Source organism: Vitis vinifera, chromosome 10, assembly GCF_030704535.1.
Source record: "Vitis vinifera cultivar Pinot Noir 40024 chromosome 10, ASM3070453v1".
Taxonomy (NCBI): domain Eukaryota; kingdom Viridiplantae; phylum Streptophyta; class Magnoliopsida; order Vitales; family Vitaceae; genus Vitis; species Vitis vinifera.
The window spans coordinates 10399386-10420476 of NC_081814.1; the positions used below are offsets into that span (position 1 = coordinate 10399386).

Consider the following 21091-nt stretch of genomic DNA (forward strand, 5'->3'; position numbering starts at 1 on the left):
TGCACAAACCACATCTTGGGTCACTAATAAAACTGAATCCACTGTCACAGCACAGATTAATAATCCAATCCATGGAGGTTTAAAATAAAATAAAACAAAATCTTTAAAAAAAATTCAAAAGACAGCTTCTAGAGTAGTCTCACAACTTGGTCTCTAAAGGAGCTTAAAATAAATCTATGGCCAATGCAATGTCAAAAACTACAAATTAAGTTCAACAATAAGAACTTCAGCAAAACTTCAGGGTACCATCAATCCATTATCAATAACAGCCACTGTGAAAATGAAAGCAGGACGTGATGGGATGAGAATGGCAAGCTTACAGCCTTCTCCCTCTTCTACCACCCTTTCTCCTAGTGCTGTCAGTTGGGATTGGGGTCACATCCTCTGAAACAAAATATCAAATTAGAATAAGTACCTGGAAGCTTAAGTTTCATGAGATAATGGCACATTTATCTTCAAAAACTAAAAGAGATGACATAACCATACACATGAGAAGCATTTTAAATTGTTGATTCATCACCAAAGATAGCTTAGAACCAATTGTTCATTAAGTAACGGATCTCTCCATTCGAATACTCCATCTGAGAGCTAACAGTATTTATCAAATTCTTATCTATAAGAAGGCTGTATTCCTAAGGTCAAACATAAATAAAAACTTTCGGAGTAAAATTCTTGTAGATTCTCCAAATAAACAAATTGATGGCATGTAACACTAGACCATACATACACTAGTTATAGTCAAGCATTCGTCAATAATATAAGAGAACTAAGAATTCAATAGGCGCAAAAGAGACAAACTGAATAAGGAAACTATGTTTCATGAATTTATTTGGCTAAAATTTTTAGCCAAGTGCAAAACAATATGGTAAATTAATAACTTAGTGAATTTTCCCTTTTTCTGGATACACAACCCAACAATTCAGCCACATATTTGATAGAATGATCAAAAGAATCTTGAGATCTTGAGCTTATAAAACAAAACAACTTTGGATACTCAGTAACACCAATACTTTAAGCCATCATCTCATAAAGACATCGTTGCAGCAAGGATTAGCAACTCTGATATCTTCACATTGGTTGTGTTTCAACAAATTTCTTGATTTGTATTATCTAAGGGAAAATTTTAAAAAGGCAGACATGAAGAGAAGCACATGGTAGGCAATTCTGTATCACAACTAATTTTGAGAGAGCAAGAACCTTACCTATACGACCAATTCTCATTCCAGAACGAGCAAGAGCCCTGAGTGCAGACTGGGCACCTGGACCAGGTGTTTTTGTTTTATTACCACCTGTAGCACGGAGCTTAATGTGAAGAGCAGTGATTCCAAGTTCCTGCACCGTAGAAACTAATGATCAGTCCTAGCTTTGCAATTAAGAAAGGGGAATTAAACATATTAATTATGATAAATTAAAAGCATAAATTTCATCAAAGAAACATTTGACTCACCAGTCCACAGGCATTTGGTTTTAAAATCTTAGTGAAGTAGATAAAAACTTTGAAAAATGCTTAACTTAAATAAACATGGAAAAGACATTTCTTTGCTACCGGAAATCAACTAAGCAAAAAAATTTAAAATCAAGGCATTATTGAAGACATTAAATTAAAACTGACTAAACACCTTGCATCTTTGGGCAACATCCTGAGCTGCAAGCATGGCTGCATATGGGGATGACTCATCCCTGTCAGCTTTCACCTTCATACCACCTGTGTTTAGAAAGACAGGTGAGATTACATGATATGTTATAAGGGATTTTGTGGTATGCAAATTTCTATATATGATATATAGAAATAAAAAAAATAAAAAGTGCAATATGCAAGTGTATAAATATTTCCAGTCCAACCCATAGGCCCAACCACCCTCCCATCTATTTGTACGTATGATTCCACTCGGTCAAACATTGATACATGTGTCAGACCCCAATCCAATAAACATATATTGTTTCTTAGCATTGTGGTTCTGACAATGCATTTTATTTTGCAAAATGCCCCATCCCCAACACTATGCAAGGAGTTATAGTGTATATAGATTTAGCCTTTAAAGTAAAATTGGCCCTCACCAGTAATGCGAACAAGAGTTTCTCTTCCTGACAAGTCAGTCACATGCTGCAATTGAAACGAAAGGCATACATTACCGGGCTTTGGAGAGGAAATTGGAAAAAGAAGAAAAGCAGAAGCTTTTATACTTACAATGAAAGTATCATTAAATGATGCAAAGATATGGGCAACACCGAAAACATGCTCTCCATCTCTTACAGTGGGTCCAAGTGTCACATTTTCTTCCTTGGGTTCTCTAACCTTCCTCCTCGACTATAGAACCCCACAATATAAGAAATTTAAATTGTCAACCTCCTTGAAATTCCAATAATGATAATAAAAATAAACCACATAGAAATATACAAAAAGTGACTATTTGAAGATTTATTATTCACCCAAACTAGAGTTACCATTTATGTTTCTATGGTTATTCCTTGTTGCATGGGTTACGCGTTAAGAGTTTTATTTGGACTTTGTTGTAATTAGGCAACCTTGAGATTTTCTAAAAAAATTTATTTTTATTTTGTTAAAAAGTTCACCATGGATTTGTCTATATTGTCACATTTATTCTCAAAAAATATTAAATTTTAAAATCTTAGAATGGCCCTCTACATGTATCATCACCCCTCCCTAGTTATTTGAAACATTTTAGTAGCAAGTAAAATGTCATAAAGCTCCTTTAGTAATCACAAGGATGCCACCTCAATTTTATTTGCATTATAACATGTTCCAGAAAGCAACTTACCACTACCAGATAGAATCATCAAAACTTAAATTGGAGTAGTAAATTTATAACTGTGTATTTTCATTTGACAGATGATAGATTTGAGCCTGTTTAATAAGCCATGACCTCTTGAAATTTAAGGACAACCTTGAAGCTCAATGTGACCTTGGGAAAAAAACTGGTATTGTTGATTACTTAAAAATTTCACAATCCATGTCACAAGCTTAAATAGCATTGAACTCTACCCACCAATTGGCTGAACAATCCCCACCTAATTGACCCTGGTTGGAGCCAAAACCAAGTAGCTTGGCTTATCTTAGTGTGTTAAGACAATCATTCTTAGTAAACCACTTCGATGTGGATTTAGAACGAAAAGTTCACAGGCTCCTAATTAGGTAGAACTTAGCTCATATCACCGAAAGAATGATCTGAAGAAAACAATCTATTAAAGCTATGCTTGAGTAGACTGGTTCATCAGACATCCCCAATTGTCAAGCCACAGATATTTATATTATATAACAGTCAATTGCTGCATTTAAACAACATTGTTCTTAGTAGGAAAAGCTTTCATTCCACGCCACAAAAACATTCTGAAAAATACAAAATGCATTTTTTAGAAAATAAATAATTTGATTTAAAGGTGCCGTTTTACGACAAATCGAATAGAGCACGAAACACACTCAAACAGATGCGGAATCCAATCAAATTGAACTACTATTTTAATTCCAAAAGACCTAACAAAATGCTACGCAATTGCTAATCCTGAAGCTAGGATTGATTCAGATAAAGCTCCTAACGGTACACACACAAAAAGAAATGAAACAAAATGAAAAGCTTCAGTATCTAGATCGGAAAATGAAATTAGATGCACTTCAAACCTAGGGTTGTCCATACATTATCATCATTCAAAAACAAAAACTTCAAAGATTATGGTATCTTCATGGAACTGAGAGAGTAGGGAACGAGTTTGAAGATCTGCTTACCATGACTTCGACGAATGAGAAAGAGCTTGGGCTTTTGGGGAAGCTGTTCTGCCGAAACCCTAGAGTGGAAGGAGGAGAATACGGCTGCTCTTGGCTGCTTATTTATCCCGTTGATGGATTAGGGTATTTGAATTTGTAAAAAAGTCCCTGCTTTTCTCGGAATTTCATTTAGGACCTGCAATGTGCATCGGGCTGGGCCAGCACGCTCTGGGCCAATATTAGGAGACTTGGACTGGCTCAACGGCTGAGACTTGAGCCCAAATACAGTTATACGTGTGAGCTTAACAGTTGTACGGGTGGAACTTGTACGGGTCAATCCGACTCAACCTAAACTTAACTCGAACTTTGGCAGGCTTAGGTAATCAATGCCAATGCTCAGGTTGGAGTTGAGTTAAACTTTTTCAGCCGAGTTTGGCTGAGTCAAAATTCAAAATTTATTATTTTTATAATATTTATTATCTTATATAATAATACTTTTTTTTTATAGAAAAAACATCAAATTATAATATATCATATCCTTTTCATTTTTTTTTAAGAAAAAATTTAATTTTTTTTAACCTTCAAAAATTTTCATATATCTATAAGTTTTTTAATATATATATATATAAATGAATTTAAATTACACAACTCGATCAATCCAACTAACTTGAATCTAATCTGACTAATTCACACTTAATTTGACTTTATAAAAATGAGGTTAAGTTAAGTATTTGGAGTTAGAAGTCGGGTTAAATTGAGATCAAGTTGATTGTTTCTTAATTTGGGTTGAACTCAAACAAGCCGTTAACTCATCCAAGTTGCAACCCTACTAAAAACAAATTAATATTTAATATGAATTTTTAAAGTTTAAGATTATTTTATAAAAGTTGATCTTGTCTTCAATTTATTAAAAAGTTTCTAAAATTTTGAAAATTTTAAAGTTTAGTATATACAAATTGTTTTCGGTTTTTACATTTTAAATATTTTTATGTTAAATATTCATTTGCCTTATCTTGAGATAGAATTTTTAACTAATAAAAAACTAAATGTTAAGGATGTAGCTCAAATGTTACAACCTTGATCACAACTTTCATAACATTTAAGATATTTCACTTTGTTTATTTTTCATTTATTCTTTTATATTTTTAATAATATATAATATTAATGATGAAAATATAAAAAATTAACGGTATTGAATTTTATGGAAATATAAGATAAAAAATTAGGGAAAAACATCAATGGAATCAAAATAGATAAAAATCTTGGAAATATTAAAAAAAGAAAAAGAAAACGTAAGAGGTGATAAAATAAGTAATAATACATATATTAAAATTATTTAAAAAACAATATATATAAAAAATAAAATTTGTGATAATAAATAATAACATAAGTTGTGCTAATAATAAATAGGAATTTTGAAAATATATATTCAACTAACGCGTCCAACAAATACATTCTAAATCATAACATCCCAAGACTCAATCCATAGGATGGCAATCATGGACGCTCAACTCAAGTCCAGGAATACAGGATTCCATGCAGGAATTGGAGAACCAGACGACACAACTATAAGATTAATAAGGAGCTAAGCATCCAAAGTAAGCCACAATAGTTGATGAATACCATCAAGAGTCTCTGTAGAATTTGATGAAGAAAGAAGAACTTGGTCTAATGAATTCATTCTCTACTAGTTCTATAACGACCCGCTCCCAATCATGTAGAGATTGTCTGCTTTGGGCTCAAGGGGGCCCTTACGGCTTTAAAACGCGTCTACTTGGTTAAGAAGAGTTTCTACATATATAGCGCCAGAAACTTTCTCCCCTATCCAATGTGGGACATCACAAATACCCCTCATGCAGACACAACGTCCTCATTGTGTCCCATGGGATTGCGGGGCCAAACAGACAAACACCCCTTACGGAGCCAAACAAACCCCCACATCGGGGTCAGGGATCGGCTCTGATACCATTTGTAACGACCCGTTCCCAACCATGTAGATTTGTTCGCTTTGGGCTCAAAGGGGTCCTCACGGCTTTAAAACGCGTCTACTTGATTAAGAGGAGTCTCTACATATATAGTGCCAGGAACTTGCTCCCCTATCCGATGTGGGACATCACAAGTTCTGCTCTCCAGGGGCTATCATAGATAAAAAAAATTGTGCTGCATGAGAATATTACACATCATTTTCATTGACCGAAGAGTGTCTAGTGTGACTTAATTATTTCACTCAACCCACCTAGTGAGTCCTCCATAGTTGCAACACATTTATCATGTTAACGTATGTATCCTGAAATCTACCAAGGATAAAAATATCGATAATTATGGATATATCGGTACTTCAATTTATGAATATATCGGATGTATCGAAAATATACCTACGGATATTTTGATACAAAATATCGGTGAGTCTAAAATTAATCAAAATTCATAGAAATATTAAGAAAATTTCTAAAAATGATATAATAAATAATAATAAACATTTTAAAGTTGTTTTTATAAAAAATGATATATGCATATGATATAATTAATTATATTTGATAATAATATCGTATACGTTCATAAAAAAATATGAATTTTATAAGTTTATATTTATTATTAAATTACATCAAATATTATTTGATAATAATATTGTGATATTTAATTATGATATATTTAATTTTAAAATATATTTAATATTAAATTTATGATTCATTTTAATTTAAATGTATTAAATGATATAAAATAAATAATGATATATGAATAAATTTTTTAATATTTATATTTTTTATATTTAATTAATATATAAATTTTATAAAAAAAAAATTGTTAAGAAAATTATCACAATAATTTTTTATATTTTTAGTGATCAATTAAATGAAATTTAAAAATAAAAGAATTAGAATTAATTTGTTTATTAAAATATTTTTTAAATATTTTGTTTTATGAAGGTTTTAGTATATGTTTAGTCTGGTGCATATAATATGATAAGGAAGCAATTTGGGCCAGTGGTGAGCCCAGAAAGTTTGCAATAAACACATCTAAGTGCTTACAGCTGGAAGTAATTATTACTACATATTGCAATAGAAAAGATACTTTTGTACTTATGCTTGGAGGTTCATACAATTGGTATAACTTCTGGTCAAAAATGGCATAAACACCAGTTATTTACATGAATTTTATTACCTCTCTTGCACATTATCTAAAGCAACTAATAAAGAATATCAGCTGGAAAAAGAATAATTTTTAGATCAAAAGCAAGAAAGAAAGTATAAAACTATAGCCTATGTGGTCCTAAAAGAAGGAGAAGAGTATACATGCTTCTGGAAGTTAGGCTGAAATAAGACCCACATATCCAGCAACTACGGCCAACCAACATGATATAACATATGCCCCTGCAACAATGATTGGTTCTTTCAGTCCACATAATTCAAGGTGGTGATGAAACGGTGCCATCCGGAACAAGCGGCGGCCAGCTCCCTGGAAGAATTTGGTGGTCTTGAAGTAGGATACCTAGGGCGTTAAGACAATCAGTTATCACATATAAGAAAATTGCCCCACCACTGTTCATTTCTTACTTCCAGTAACAAAATATGGGAAGTGAACTTAATCAAGTCATCAATGGAGAAATGCAATCTACTTCCTCAATATGTATATATGAAAAAGCAGAGCAGTACAGGTAACATTATGAATAAAACAGTGCATTGTCCAGTATCCATTTCAAGCATGTTCTTCCAGAAAAGCTCAATTTAGATCAAAGAAAGAGTATGCTCAACCTAGAATCTAGTCAAAGTAGCATCAAACAAAAGGGTAACAAGTGAATGTTCTATGTTTATTTTCATCAATGCATGGTTAAAATAGTAATCGAGAAAGGGATAAAAGGGCAGGAAGGAGAACAAAGAAAGAAAAAGATGGAAACAATCCAAACTACATAAGGTGGCAAAATTTGCAGCCATATCATGCAGGCTTTGTGGCAATAAAATAAGAAAGGTCGATGCCAAACCAGAGCAGGAAGAATGATAAGGGGGAAAAAAGATTTCAAAACTGCAGAAACTTCCAGAATGAGGCAGTCTGAACTTCATAGATAGTTTTTGCAGCAAAAAATAAGTTCTCCCATGGAAAAAATGAAATAAAATGAATACCTGCATGATAACTGATACTGTTTCCAGGACAAAGATTCCAGATGAAATGAATAATGGAAAGAACATTCCTGTACAAGCAGCCATTGCTGCTAATGCTCCACCTAGTGCCAAGGATCCAGTATCACCCATAAAAACAGATGCCTTGTAGCGGTTGTGCAAAAGGAAACCAAAACAGGCTCCTGCCATTGATGCTCCAAATACAGCAAGGTCTGGTTTAGAATGAAAAACAATAAGTGAGTACTCAAAATATACCCAGGATGGTGAAGCTTAAATTTATTTAGGTAATACAGAGACTCAAAATAACAACTTACTATAATGATATAACTTCTAATCACCAAAAATTGAAAACAAAAGCAGCTAAAATTTTAACCAGGCATATTCCCTTGTATACTGCAATTGCCTTTTTTTGAACCATCATGATCAACATATAGGTGCAACTCCTTGGTTGGAGCATTGTGGTTATGATGCCTCCCAGATCTCAATAATTGATAGCAAAGTCTTCCCTAAAGATGAAGTCTTTAAATTATTTCAAATATCATGCAAATTTGCAAGTCCAAGTTGCATGGTTTACCAAGTTGAGCACAAGTTAAATTATTTGACAGTCTTAATATATGTTATTGTACAAGTAAAAAGGTTGTAAAGTTTACCATCGCCTAAAACAGTAGCACCTTTATATCCAAGATATGAGTCGAATGTTGACAAGAATCCAATTCTGTCCTTCCACACATTATAACATTTGACACTGACTATAATTTTAGAAGAATTGCACCAAATTAAGCTACAATTTACTGTAAGAGGATCCATACTGACCAGGACATATTGGAAGCACTGAGATAGACATTCCTATAAAAGCCAATGCAGCAGTCCCTCCAGCCAGCCCATCAAGGCCATCTGTTAAGTTAACTCCATTTCCCATGGAAACAAAACAAAATGTAGTCAAGAAAAGATAATATTTTCCCAGGCACACAAGGCCCAGTGGAGCAGGCAGAGGAACCAACATTTTCCTGCATTACAAACCAACATCGGTTCTCAGTAACAGCATATGTAAAACAGCTACAGAATACAGTCTTTATAGAGGATCATTTCCACAACAGATAAAAAATCCTGCTGTTAAATATACAAACACTTGAACAGAAGTTATATGTTTATGGCATCACTTCCGAACAAAAGTTTTGTGGTTATTAGGATCATAACAACATTGAATATCAACTTGAAAAGGATGCTTTCCAATAGTAAACAATTAATTCAAAAAGTATGAACATCTGGAGAAATGTTTCAGTTAAGAACAAAGTTTGCCAATCTATTAGAAAATGATAGAACTCTGGTAATGAAGGATAAAGTGATAATGCACGATAGAATAATTGTGCAAATCACACTTTTTCCCAAAGTTTCTGAACAAACCTAAACAATACTTGGAATTTTCACTTAGCAGATATATCAAAATTTTATAGCATATACTCCAAATACTTCACTTAGTAACTTTTAACGACTTACTTATGTTAGCATCTTGATAAATTTGCAGACTCACATTATTTACTGAATTTAGTTTTTCTTAAATCTCGAATTTGATACTATGATTTTACACACCTAATTCACAAATGTCAACACATCACACATAATAAGTATACAAGTTTCTAGCTCAAGAAAAAGGATATAATAGGTAAAAGAGGTTCAAGATTAGACTTACAAGTTGATGTATATATACGAGTTGTTTAGTAAGCAAAAAAACTAAACTATCAGAACACTTCCATATCCCTCATTTTCAGAATATTGTGTGATTTGCTCAAAATGGATCTATTCATTAATAGTGTTTAAAGAGTTTTAAATTCTTATGTAGTTTTTCTTTCAATGCACGTGTGAAACAATTTCTTGTGAATCAAATAGGTAAGTTCTCAATTTTTGCCTTTGTTAACTTGTGTTTGACGAAATTTGTTTTTTTTTTATGGAGTGAAATATCCAATTATATCGAACAGAGAAAATATCAGGCATAGAAGTCACACACCAGTCATGTGAATTCTTGAACCATGCTACCTGCATTGGGGTTTTCTTTCTCTCTTTCTTTCTTTTTTCCTATTTTTCTTTTCTTTTTTATTCATTCTTATTTTTTTTTCCCTTTTTTTTTGTTTAGGGGTGTGGAGTGGAGGAGGTCAAGAAAGACAAAATGCCAATTACTTATTTTCACACGTGCTTAGCCATCAAACAAAATTGTTTTACCAGATTAATTAAGTTCCAATTGTTTAGTGAAAATTTGTCGTTATGAGAATAGATATGTGAGTTACCATCAGACAAATGTTGATCAGATTAGTTACAAGAAGGTATACATGCAGTAGGGTGATGACATATTTGTGGTATCCAACCAGAATGAAAACCATGTCCCAGCAGCTACCTATAAAGCACAACAAGTTAAGGTTATTGATGACTCATAACAATCCATTTTGAAGACAAAATAACTGAAAGCATTAAAAAATACAGGAAAATAACAAACAATAAAAGAAGCTTACCTCTAGCAAAATTCTTATCCATGCAGATAAACCACTATTGTGATTCTTGACATGGCTTAAGACGTCATCGAATAGGCCAATTGCAGCAAATGCCAGAGTAGCGGTTGCCACCCTGGAAACTTCAATAGAAGAAAAGCACATGCTCTTTGCAACAACTATACCGATTGGAACAAAAAACAAGCCACCCATCGTGGGTGTTCTTCTTTTAGAGGAATGCCTAACAGGCCCTTCTTTCCTAAGGAGTTGGTGCATCTTTAAACCATGAAGTAGTGGCACACAAATATAGCCCACACCAGACACTAAAACTGTGGATATAAAAAAGGGGCGGGTCAAGTAAAATGGTTCTAATGGTAGTCTAACAATACGCCATGCACAAGAATCCACAAGTAAAAGAAGCATCGTCAAGAAGGTTATCAGTCCAGCATTTACTAAAATTCCATACTTAATCCTGCACATAAACAGTGAAAAAAAAGAGGTTAAAATAAAATCTGTAGATAGCAAAGAAACTCATGGTAATTTCAAACCCATATTGAGAAAATAATATCTGAAAGTAAGATGTCATGGTAAATTCAAGCCATGTTAAGCCTATAACAGGATAATTGCGTATAATCATTTGGAGGGGAGAGATGTGACCTCCTTACATGAAAACTTGATAGAATCAAAAGCCATAAAATGAAGTATTGAACTGAGGGGTCTAAAGTCTAATGCAAGGTAAATTACCTCAGGAAGCTAAATACATTGTTATGTAGAAAGTAGACTGTCTACATGTGAACCTAATGGGGATGAATCTCCAAATCTGCTCAAGAAGTGAGCGAAAGAATTTAAAAAAAAAAAATTCTAAATTACTTAATTAAGGGTGTTTAGGTAATTTTGTAGTTTTTTAGTTATCAATAATTAGTTAGTAATTGGTAGTTGAGTTTTATTTAGAATTTGGAAGGTTTTGAATTCTTTTTAAAAAAAATTCTAAACTTACTATTTTCTAAAATAAAAATTGTATTCTAAAATTTTTATTTTGAGTCATTTAGAAGTCTCCTTTATTAGAAACATTATTACAATAAGTTTATTTCAAATTCTAAAAAGGGAGGTTTTGATTTCTTTTAATTTTTTTTTTTGAAGATTTAATAGTTTTAAGAAAGGAATATGAGTCCTAATTGGTTCTTATAGGTTTACTTTTTGATAATTTTATTCAAATTCTAGTGTTTTCTAAAGTCTATAAATAAGGTTAATTGATGTAAAACGAGATTAACTATAGATGATCATAATATTAAGTTTTTTTTTGCATACCTTACAATTCTCAATGGTGACTCCATTGATTTCTTCTAGATGAGATTCCTAGAAGGGCCTCAATGAAATTCTAAGATTCTATCTCTTCTTCTTTATCTTTCTTTCCTCATATTTTATTTTACTTTTCTTCATTGCTATATATTTTTAATCTTTGTTCCTCTCTCCTTAAACCCTAAAGATTGAAACCCAAGCCCATTTATTTGATTGTAAACAATCATTCTAGGGTTGTCTTACATTAGTTTTGGCATCAAAGCAAAAGTTGTTGGCTTGAAGATACTACTAGAGGAGTAAAGCAACTTAAGCAACCATGATTGAAGAACACAATTTTTTTACACAACCATTAGTAAACATACCAAAGACAAATGAATGGGAAAATTGACAACGTACTAGCATCTTCCAAACTCATGTTGTTTGCCAAGGGGGACTTCACACTGATTCTTGATGCAAGTAGTAGTTCTAACTTAGCTTCACAAGATATTGTTGAGAAGCTTAATCTAAAGATAGAGACACATCCAAATCCTTATTAGATATCATGGGTAGATGACAACCCTATTTCAATGAGTTCTCATTGTTTAGTAACATTTAATTTTTGTAATAATTTTGAATTAACAGTATGGTGTGACATTCTACCAATGAAAGTTGCTTATATTATGCTTGGAAGATCATCACTTTTTTATAAAAGAGTACAACATGATGGAGAATACTTATACGCTTATGCATGATAGGCATAAGAAGATTCTCTATCCAATGAAGGAAATTTCACAATCTAACAACAATTGGAGAACTCAATAGTCTTTCAACCAAAATAACCATCAAATACTCCAAGTAAGAAGCAATTTGAAGTTACGAGTAAGGAGAAAGAAGTTGTCAATGATGACTCAAGAATGCAAGATATAATGGAACTAATCTCAAAATAGCCTGTAAGAGAGCCTAAAGAAGCAAAATAGATGCAAGTAGAGTCTACTAATTCGATTCTCATTATACAAAAGAATGTTTCAGCACTAATGCAAAATCCAAAGCATGGTATTGATCTACTTCTAGATTCTTCTCTACCAAATTTACTTGCCTAATATACACATCACAAGGAGTGCATTGATTATAAAATGCAAGTTAATAAGTTGTCTACTAAAGACTTTATTCAAGCAAAATTGAGCCTTTATAGAATTTCTTGTCTATCAACTCCTAAAAAAATGAGTTATATGAATGGTTAATCATAATCTTTGGATTGACCAATGTACCAAGTAGATTTATGCAAGTCTTGACAAGTGCTAGTATTGAATAGAATATATTATACACTTATAGGTGGTCCTTTAGGGTTCATTTGAGCAATAGGAAAGGTAATGGTTGAATCTCCAAAGAGATTGTTACAACCAATTTGGAAATTCAAGAATCTTGCATTATTGTGATAAGGAATATCAAAGGACTATTTCTACAATTTCCTTGTTTAATGGAAGGCTTGATTGTCATGTTTTGAAAAGATTAATTAACAAGTTCCAACATCATATTTCAATCAGAGAGATTTTGAAATCCTCTATTACATTACCAAAAAATAAACTTGAAGAACACTTACAAGATCTCAATTAGTGGTTGCATCTAATAAAGAGTTTAAAAGGGTCTATTTAAGAGTTTTTTGTTTTGCATTATCAATTCATTTGTGTAGGTTGACAAAGAAAGAAAGAATGGAAGACATTTTCTTGGGATTTCCATTGACCTTGTAGTCACTAAAACTCAAGGATGAGTTTTTTTCTTAGTTGGAAGGATTTTGTTTTTTTATTTTATTTTTTGATAGGTAAAATAAATAGAGACTAAAAAGTGCTTGGAAGAGGCACACAAAGTATACAAATAGTGCTGAAAGGCAAGCAAAGGGAAAAGAGAAACAACAAACCACGATCCAATACAAAAATATAACCCTAAAGATCTAGAAAAAAAAAATAGAGTCCCCAGATGAGCTTCTTACAAGCAAACCAAGACTGTTTACTACTAACTAACCAAACCCTTGAAATTCTGGTGCATGACACTGACAATAGCCCCTCAAAGATGCTAAGGGATAGATCCTAACATCTTCTACCTACTTCACTGATTTCCCACTCTCCCTTCCCACCCACTCTTTGCTTACCCCACACACAAGTTGGCCCAATCCACTCCTACCTACCATACTCTGCAAATGTTGCGACCACCTCCCTCTTAGCAAGAAACTTTTGCCCCCAGTCCAACATGTAATCTTCATCCTTTTCAAGTTACTCTCCATCCAAGCCCACACTCCTTCCAAAGCATGGAGACCTCACAACATTGTCCCTAACTTCTTGTCCTTTGGAATTCCTCTTAGGATCTACCAAAATCACCCATAGCAGAGCTGCCCACCACAATTAAATGGTATGGCTTGAAAGCCCCATCACTACTTGAATGGTAGAAGGAAACTTTTTCCCGTTGGATTTAACCAAGATTCTAGCTCATAGCTACAAGGAAAGGTTGTGTCTTCGTCTATAGCCACAAATTTCCATAAGTGTCCCCAACATTTAAAAAAAAATAAAATGCTTTCCTCACAAGTGGAGAGGCAACTCAACATCCCTCACCCACACTTCTAAGGCACAAGCCCCACTCCTAAAGCAACCAACTTCTAAAGACCACCTCTCCAAATGCATCAACTTCCTTTTGTAATTTCTCACCATCAATCGCAAAATAAATGCTTCAAAATCAAATAGAATGTGTGAGCCTTCTTAAAACACCATATCAATGGTCCCCTTTAAGCGTAAATGGAACACTACCCATGAATAATGTTGGGAACCTTATTTGAGGAACCACCCTACACACCATTTGAGTCATTCCATATTTTTGTTGATTTCCTCCATTCTCATTTGAACCCACATTGTGTCTGCCACCTCACCCCTTCCCTTATCATTTCTACATAAGAAGAACTTTTACTAAGAATCCACTCCTCCTTCCCGATTTCAAGGGCAGGTAGCTTAAACCACATGCTTAATCCTTTGAGAAGGAGATACAACTTCCACCCCCCTTAAAATCAAGGTGAATCACTTTGCTTCTACCGAAACAATAGAGCATTGCAAGAATGTCCCTGCTCCATTGCTTCGCAATTCCAACTTGTAATCCCTCTTACCCTCCTTCCAATCTATCCTATAGAACTTCTAATTCTTCACAACAAACCTCTATACCATCTAACAAGAAGACAAAGTCTTTCTCACTGAACCTAATGTTGGAACACTGCCTATGATTTCAGTGAAATAATGTTGGGAATCTTATCAAAGGAATCACCCTACACACCTATAAGACACCATGTGAGTCATTCCATATTTTTGTTGATATCCTCCATACCATATGAACCCACATTGTATCTGCCACCACCTCACCCCTTCCCTTACTCACCATTTCTACATATGAAGAACCTTTACCAAGGAAGTCCAACCCTCCTTCCCAATTTCAAGGGTAGGCAACTTAAACCACATGCTTAATCCTTTGAGAAGGAGATACACCTTCCACCCCCCTTACAATCAAGGTGAATTTCTTTGCTTCTACTAAAACAATAGAGCATTGCAAGAACCTCCCTACTCTATTATTATGCAATTCTAACTTGTAATCCCTCTTACTCTCCTTCCAATCTATCCTATAGAACTTCCAATTCTTCACAGCAAACCTCTACACCATCTAACAAGAAGATAAGGCCTTTTTCACCAAACCTAATCCTAGAAGAAACACCATGACTCCTCTTCAACATTTTTCCACCCACCTTGCCTTTGACCTCAAAATTTAGAACCAACATCTACCTTTGAATTCAACAACCTCCAAATTCAACAACCATTCTATCCACCATACTACTATTATGGAAGAAATTGTTGAGGATGAATCTTTAAGATCAACTCAAGAAATGAATTAAAGAATAAAAAATCTTAAATTAATTAAGGGTATTTAGGTAATTTTTCAGTTTTTTAGGCACCATGATTAGTTAGTAATTGGTATTTAAATTTTATTTAGAACTTGAGAAATTTTTTAATTCTCTTTTAAAGAAGTTTTAAAATTTCTATATTCTAAAATAAAATTTCTATTTTGAGTCCTTAGAATTTAGAAGTTTTCTTTATTAAAAACTTCATAACAAGAAGTTTATATAAAGTAAGTTTTTAATTCAAAAGAGGGAGTTTCTGATTTTTTATTTTTTATTTTTAAATTTTAGAAGATTTAATAGTTTTAAGAAAGAAATATGAATCCTAATTAGTTACTACATAGGTTGGGTTTACTCTTTCATAGTTTTATTCAAATTATTGTGTTTTCTAAAGTTTATAAATAAAGATAATTGACATGAAACGGGATCAAATGTTGAGAATCAATAATATTAAGTTTTTCTTAATGATGTTGAACAATTCAACCAAGTAATCAAATTCGATTTTATATATACTTTTGTGAATTAGGTTAAGGTGTATATAGAGGACAACACAACAACTATGATAGATTTCATAGATTAGTTGAGCTTAAAGTAAGGAGAGGGTTTTTTTTGTTTTTGTCCCTCTTGTCTACATTGGGTGTTTATGTATACTTCATGTGCACTATGCTAAGCCTCCTATTAGGTGCTTTTAATATATCTTTTCATTTGCCTATCAAACAAAAAACACATTTAAGTTTTTCTTCACATACCTTGCAATTTTCAATGGTGAGACTCCATTGATTTTCTTCTAAGTGAAATTCCTTGACAAACTTAGTTTTTTTTTTTTTTTTTTTGATAGGTAAAGAAAAGATCTATTGAAAAGAGGCGCCACAAGAGTGACTCAAGGTATGCAATACCTATTCACCCACCGCCAAACTGGCCAATAAGTACAAGTAAACAAGCACCTAGTCTAGTCGAAAAACAACCTTAACTAGAGCCCTACTACCAAACCGGCCAATAAGTACAAGTAAACAAGCGCCCATTCGGGTAAAAAAAAAAAACCTTAACAAGTGCCCAATCGACTTAATATGAAATTCCTTGACGAACTTAGTGAGATTCAAGATTCCATCTCTTTTTCTTTTATCTTTCTTTTTTTATATTTTATTTTATTTTTCTCGGTTGTTATAAAACTTTTATTCCTTCTTCCTTTTCTTAAACCCTAAAAAGTTGAAATCCTAGCCCACCTATTTGATTATAGACAACCGTTCTAGGGTTGCCCTACATCATAACCAACAAACTAATTAAAAGGAAAAGTGGTCTAGAAATAGGAACCAAACTTGAACATTTTATATTAAAGAGCTTTCAGGTATGGGTAAAGTAAAAGGAAAGAATATTGAAGCATTTTAGCATTAGAACTCTCAAGTGCAGGAGTCCACTCACTTCCACTTCAAATTTTGACAATTTTATTGAACTATACAAGCCAGCAATTAAGGGCCCCCAATATCATATGCACTATGAGGTTTGAATCATTAGGTGAGTCATAACTTGCAACTGTCAAGCCTTTCAGATGCAGTAAAAACCTTAAGCAATAACTTCACAAATCAATTGAGAGATTGGCAAGCAGTAAAATTGACTGCCTAGTTAAAGGAACATCATATGTTAATATAGTGTTTAACTAAGATCTACTTCAAGCTATATACGTAGTGTTGAATAATGGAATAGTTCACCCTCCCAACATTTATTTTATTAGTTCTCAGCTTCAAATGAACCCTATCAACTTCATAATGCATATCAATGCAGGAAGATAAAGACCTTAGAAGATTTAAGCAAAAGAATAGAAGAACCGCCATCAAATAAAGTTCAATTCATTTGAACTCTTATCAGTTTTTTTTCCCTTTTTTGATAGGCAACTCTTTCTTTTCTTTTGCCCTATTGAGACTTGAACCTAGATCCTCCCATATCCCCATCCAATGCCCTTGGCACATGAGCAAGGCCATAAGAACACACAAACTCTATCAATTTTGTAATTCATGACAATAAAGTAAGGCAAAGGACTTAAACGATTTAAGCAAAAGAAGGAAAGAACCACTCTTAAATAGAATTTGGTGCAATACCTAACTAAAAGAAAGACAATTCTTAACATGAGCATCAAAAAATATCTGGTAATTAAAATATGCATCAGTAATTAAATAATCAAGAGGTTTTCTTGCCTGTTTTTCTTGCGTCCTTTCCCAATCATTGCGAACCGGTGAGCAGCCATTGTTAAGGCATCATTAGATGAAACCAACCGCTCATTACTGGTAGCCAAATCAATATCAGAAACTGGATTTATTATGATTTCTCCATCACTATCTTCACTGTCACTTGATGGTAACATGTTCCCAGCAATCCCCTCATTGTCTCCCCAATCATCAAGTGAAGAAATATCCATAGAACCCTATTAGATGGCCAAATGCAGTAAGCGCAATAAGAAAAAATGGAACTTCAAATGCAGTGGGTGTTTATAAGTTGCTAAAGGTAATCATCTCAAAATACAATATTACATTGCATTTGTTTAAGGATATGTAAAAATGTGATGTGATATCCACCAGCCTACAAAGGGAAAGTTGCATCTCCAAATGGCAACCTAGCTTTCAATGATGAAGATGTGATCAGAGAGAGAATTTGCCTTCTATCTATCATAATTTTGGTGACATTTAAAGCATGTCTGGTTGTCCCTATGAACCAAGTGGCTTGACAGCATTTTACATAGCATTTGAAAATCCAACACAGACAATGGGGCCAACAATGAAAATAGGGGTCATTTCTATAATTAATGATCTAGTGTCTGCTTTTGAGAATCCCTTAGATGTCTACATAAAAGTTTGGAATAAAACACAATGGAGCAGTTTAATTTCTTCACTTTGTACTTTGTTACCGCAGCACGACAAAAAGCCTGTAATTACCTCATAACAATTTTATGTCACAAAAATCAGCATTATATTAGGATGAGAGTAACAAGGTAATAGTTGTTTTTTGGAACCTAAAGTTGTTACTGAAATAACTTTTTGAACTGAAGATCTTCTCTAGAGATAAGCTAGCATAAGAAGTATTGTTAAATCTTAACAACAGTTATATCATTCTTCAGGGTATGCATTAGGTTGTTGGGAATGGAGAGGATATTTTTTTGTGCAAAATCATAATTCATTTGCTAATATTATCTCATTAATTTCTTTTTATAAGTAAGCAAGAAAATATTATTAACAATAAGGAAGGAAGCCATACACCAAGGTGTACACAGGACATACACAATAGGTACCACAAGGCAAAAACAAAAAAGGGGGACAACACAAAAGATCTCAGCTCCCTCTCTCATCTAGAGCTCACCCAATCTACAAAATCAATTAAAGGCATTGAGCCTTCCTCTATGTACAAGCTAACCCAAGATACAAGATTACCAAGAAAAGTGTGTTTTACCTCTTGAACCATCTGTTCCTTACTTTCGAACACCCAAGATACAAGAACTCATTTAATATATTTCCTGATAAAGGAAAATTGACTACTCGTTCTATATATATGCGCACTTATCTAAAAAAATAAAGGAAAATTGACTAGAACCTCAAGCTAATTGACTTTATCAAGGATTAGCTGAGTTAGAATTTGATAAATTAGAAAAAAAAACCTAGATTATATATTGACCACACCTTCTATTAGACCAAATCATATTTCCCTGGCCATGGCTGCAACAAGTTTAAGAAGAAAGTCCAATATATTGTGGTTTGTCAACTATTTGGTCCCCACCCGGATATGAATCACTTGACTAGGCCGAATTGTGAGATAATTGAAGTCACCATGATTTTTAAAAAAAAATATGAAAGAAACCCCTGCATTTGATGGATATTGCCTACATCAATCAAGGAAAAATGACCAATTTTCAAGCTATTATTGACTTATTAGTAATGACAATTTTTTATTATTGTCATTTTTTTAAGTAAAAAATAATTCTTGTTTAGCAAGCTACATTTCCAATATGCTTTGATATACCAAGTATCAAAAATTAGCAACAGAGAAAAATGATTTTTCTTTCCTTGGTGCTTTCCTTTCGAGGGAAAAAAATAGAGACCAAAAACAGATACAAGAGAAAGGTAAAGAAAATTTATAAAACATTTTTCTTGTTTAATTATCCATGGAAAAGTTGAAAGAAACAAAATTAAATCATCCAAGAATGCATTTCCTCAAACTTCTCCCTCTCTTTCTTAAGGAAAGTGGGGAGGAAAATCTTTTAACATTTTCTTTTCTTTCCTTTTTTTGCCCCTTAGTTTTTATGTCCCTAAGCATTTTTTACCCATAAAAAAAAAATGTCCCTCAGCATTATTCCATACTATCCAAGCATAAGAAAATTATCTTGATATTGTTCTCAGTATTTCACAACTGCCTGAAAGCCACCTAATCATCCAAACAGGAATGTTAATTTGATTCAATGGTTTGTGATACAGATATGTACCAGCTGACCAGGCAACTGGAACAGGCTTTACTCAAGCCTTAGAGAGATGCCAAAGCTAAAAAAATTATTACCATTCCAGCAATTTCAAGCATGATATACGTATAAGCAAAGAAATACCTCGTCCATGGCCCTAATTCGGAGAAGCCTCCGCCGCGACTCGTGTCCATTTATTCGAACATTTAATAACTACACGTAAACAGCCAACTGAGCAGATCTACATTTAAATCGAAAATAATCTATTGAAAAAAAGACCAGAAAGAATGCAGAGAATGTGCAGAAAAGAGACAAATAGCAAAAAATTGAATATCAGATTTTCCATCAATTGAACCGATTCTAAACACAACTATATCAAACAAAAGATTCAGAAACCCTTTTGTATTTTCTTTTTACTCGGTTTTTTTCGGGAATCAAACAGGTGCAAATACCTTGAGAGAGCAGGAGCGGAAGCGGCGAGAATCAGATGGAAAGCGGAATGGTGACGAAAGAGAGAGGCGGTGGCGGGGGAGAAGAAAACTAAGCGTAGAGAGAGAGTAAGATTGCATGACTGTGATGGATGATGAATATGCAGCGATCCGATCGTGGATTCGTGGGAGAAGAAGCAGAGTGAGAACGACGCCGCTTAAATGCACCGAAAGGCGCTTCGCCGGAGGGACAGTGGATTGAGCCATTAAAGACTTCGAAAATTTCAGTAGTATGAGCCTTTCGTCACGCGCGCGTTGTAGCGCGTGTGAGATTGTTGTGTTGGTTAGGTGGCGCGGGTTTGACCCGTGGGCTTTTGTTTCTTCACAACTTCGACTCTGCATAATCTTCTGACACGATGGTAACGGCTTTCGAAATGCATTTTTCCATTGGTTTTTTTTTATAAAAAAAAAAAATGAAAAAAAACAACTTAGAAAAAGGTGACATATGAGAATGAATTTTTTATTTTTGTTATTTTTTTGTATATACATTTTTTCCGTTTCAATTTCAACAGGCGGAAAATGATACTGAAGGTAGCAGGGTGGGGCAGACGTGCTGTGTGCGGGTGGCGGAGGGGATGACTTTGTCTCTTTTCTCGATTTAAGACAACGTGATGTCTCTTTCTCATCCTTTTAAGCCATAGGAAGGCAGGTC

The 21091-nt window shown here is 33.6% G+C and overlaps 2 protein-coding genes across 3 annotated transcripts; both read right to left on the bottom strand.

Moving 5' to 3' along the window:
* Nucleotides 1-3955, bottom strand: LOC100255492 (small ribosomal subunit protein uS11z). The gene is made up of 6 exons (XM_002276598.5): nucleotides 3743-3955; nucleotides 2189-2308; nucleotides 2059-2104; nucleotides 1620-1705; nucleotides 1203-1332; nucleotides 1-384 (listed from the first exon to the last, which is right to left on the bottom strand). Exons 1-6 carry the CDS (start codon nucleotides 3743-3745, stop codon nucleotides 317-319), a joined length of 453 nt encoding a protein of 150 aa, XP_002276634.1. The 5' UTR covers nucleotides 3746-3955; the 3' UTR covers nucleotides 1-316.
* Nucleotides 3956-6775: 2820 nt separating this feature from the next.
* Nucleotides 6776-20809, bottom strand: LOC109121463 (phospho-N-acetylmuramoyl-pentapeptide-transferase homolog). 2 transcript variants are annotated; one of them, XM_019222774.2, is made up of 8 exons: nucleotides 20404-20809; nucleotides 20096-20164; nucleotides 17706-17932; nucleotides 10341-10788; nucleotides 10161-10225; nucleotides 8650-8843; nucleotides 7840-8048; nucleotides 6776-7210 (listed from the first exon to the last, which is right to left on the bottom strand). In XM_019222774.2, exons 1-8 carry the CDS (start codon nucleotides 20779-20781, stop codon nucleotides 7028-7030), a joined length of 1773 nt encoding a protein of 590 aa, XP_019078319.1. In that variant the 5' UTR covers nucleotides 20782-20809; the 3' UTR covers nucleotides 6776-7027. The 2 variants fall into 2 exon arrangements, with proteins under 2 accessions (XP_019078319.1, XP_019078320.1); XM_019222775.1 differs by having other exon boundaries at nucleotides 20096-20192; nucleotides 20404-20520.
* Nucleotides 20810-21091: the final 282 nt, after the last annotated feature.

Bases quoted from the DNA above. Each gene is read 5' to 3' on its own strand.
- LOC109121463 (XM_019222774.2), bottom strand. From the start codon at position 20,781: ATGCAGAGTCGAAGTTGTGAAGAAACAAAAGCCCACGGGTCAAACCCG. The intron at 10,789-17,705 runs GCAAGAAAACCT...GTTTATGTGCAG, and splicing joins AAAGGACGCAAGAAAAACAG to GATTAAGTATGGAATTTTAG. The intron at 8,844-10,160 runs GTATACCTTCTT...TTTGTAATGCAG, and splicing joins ATGTCATCACCCTACTGCAT to GAAAATGTTGGTTCCTCTGC.
- LOC100255492 (XM_002276598.5), bottom strand. The intron at 2,105-2,188 runs GTAAGTATAAAA...TTTCAATTGCAG, and splicing joins CATTTAATGATACTTTCATT to CATGTGACTGACTTGTCAGG. The intron at 1,333-1,619 runs GTGTTTAGTCAG...TCTACGGTGCAG, and splicing joins ATGTTGCCCAAAGATGCAAG to GAACTTGGAATCACTGCTCT.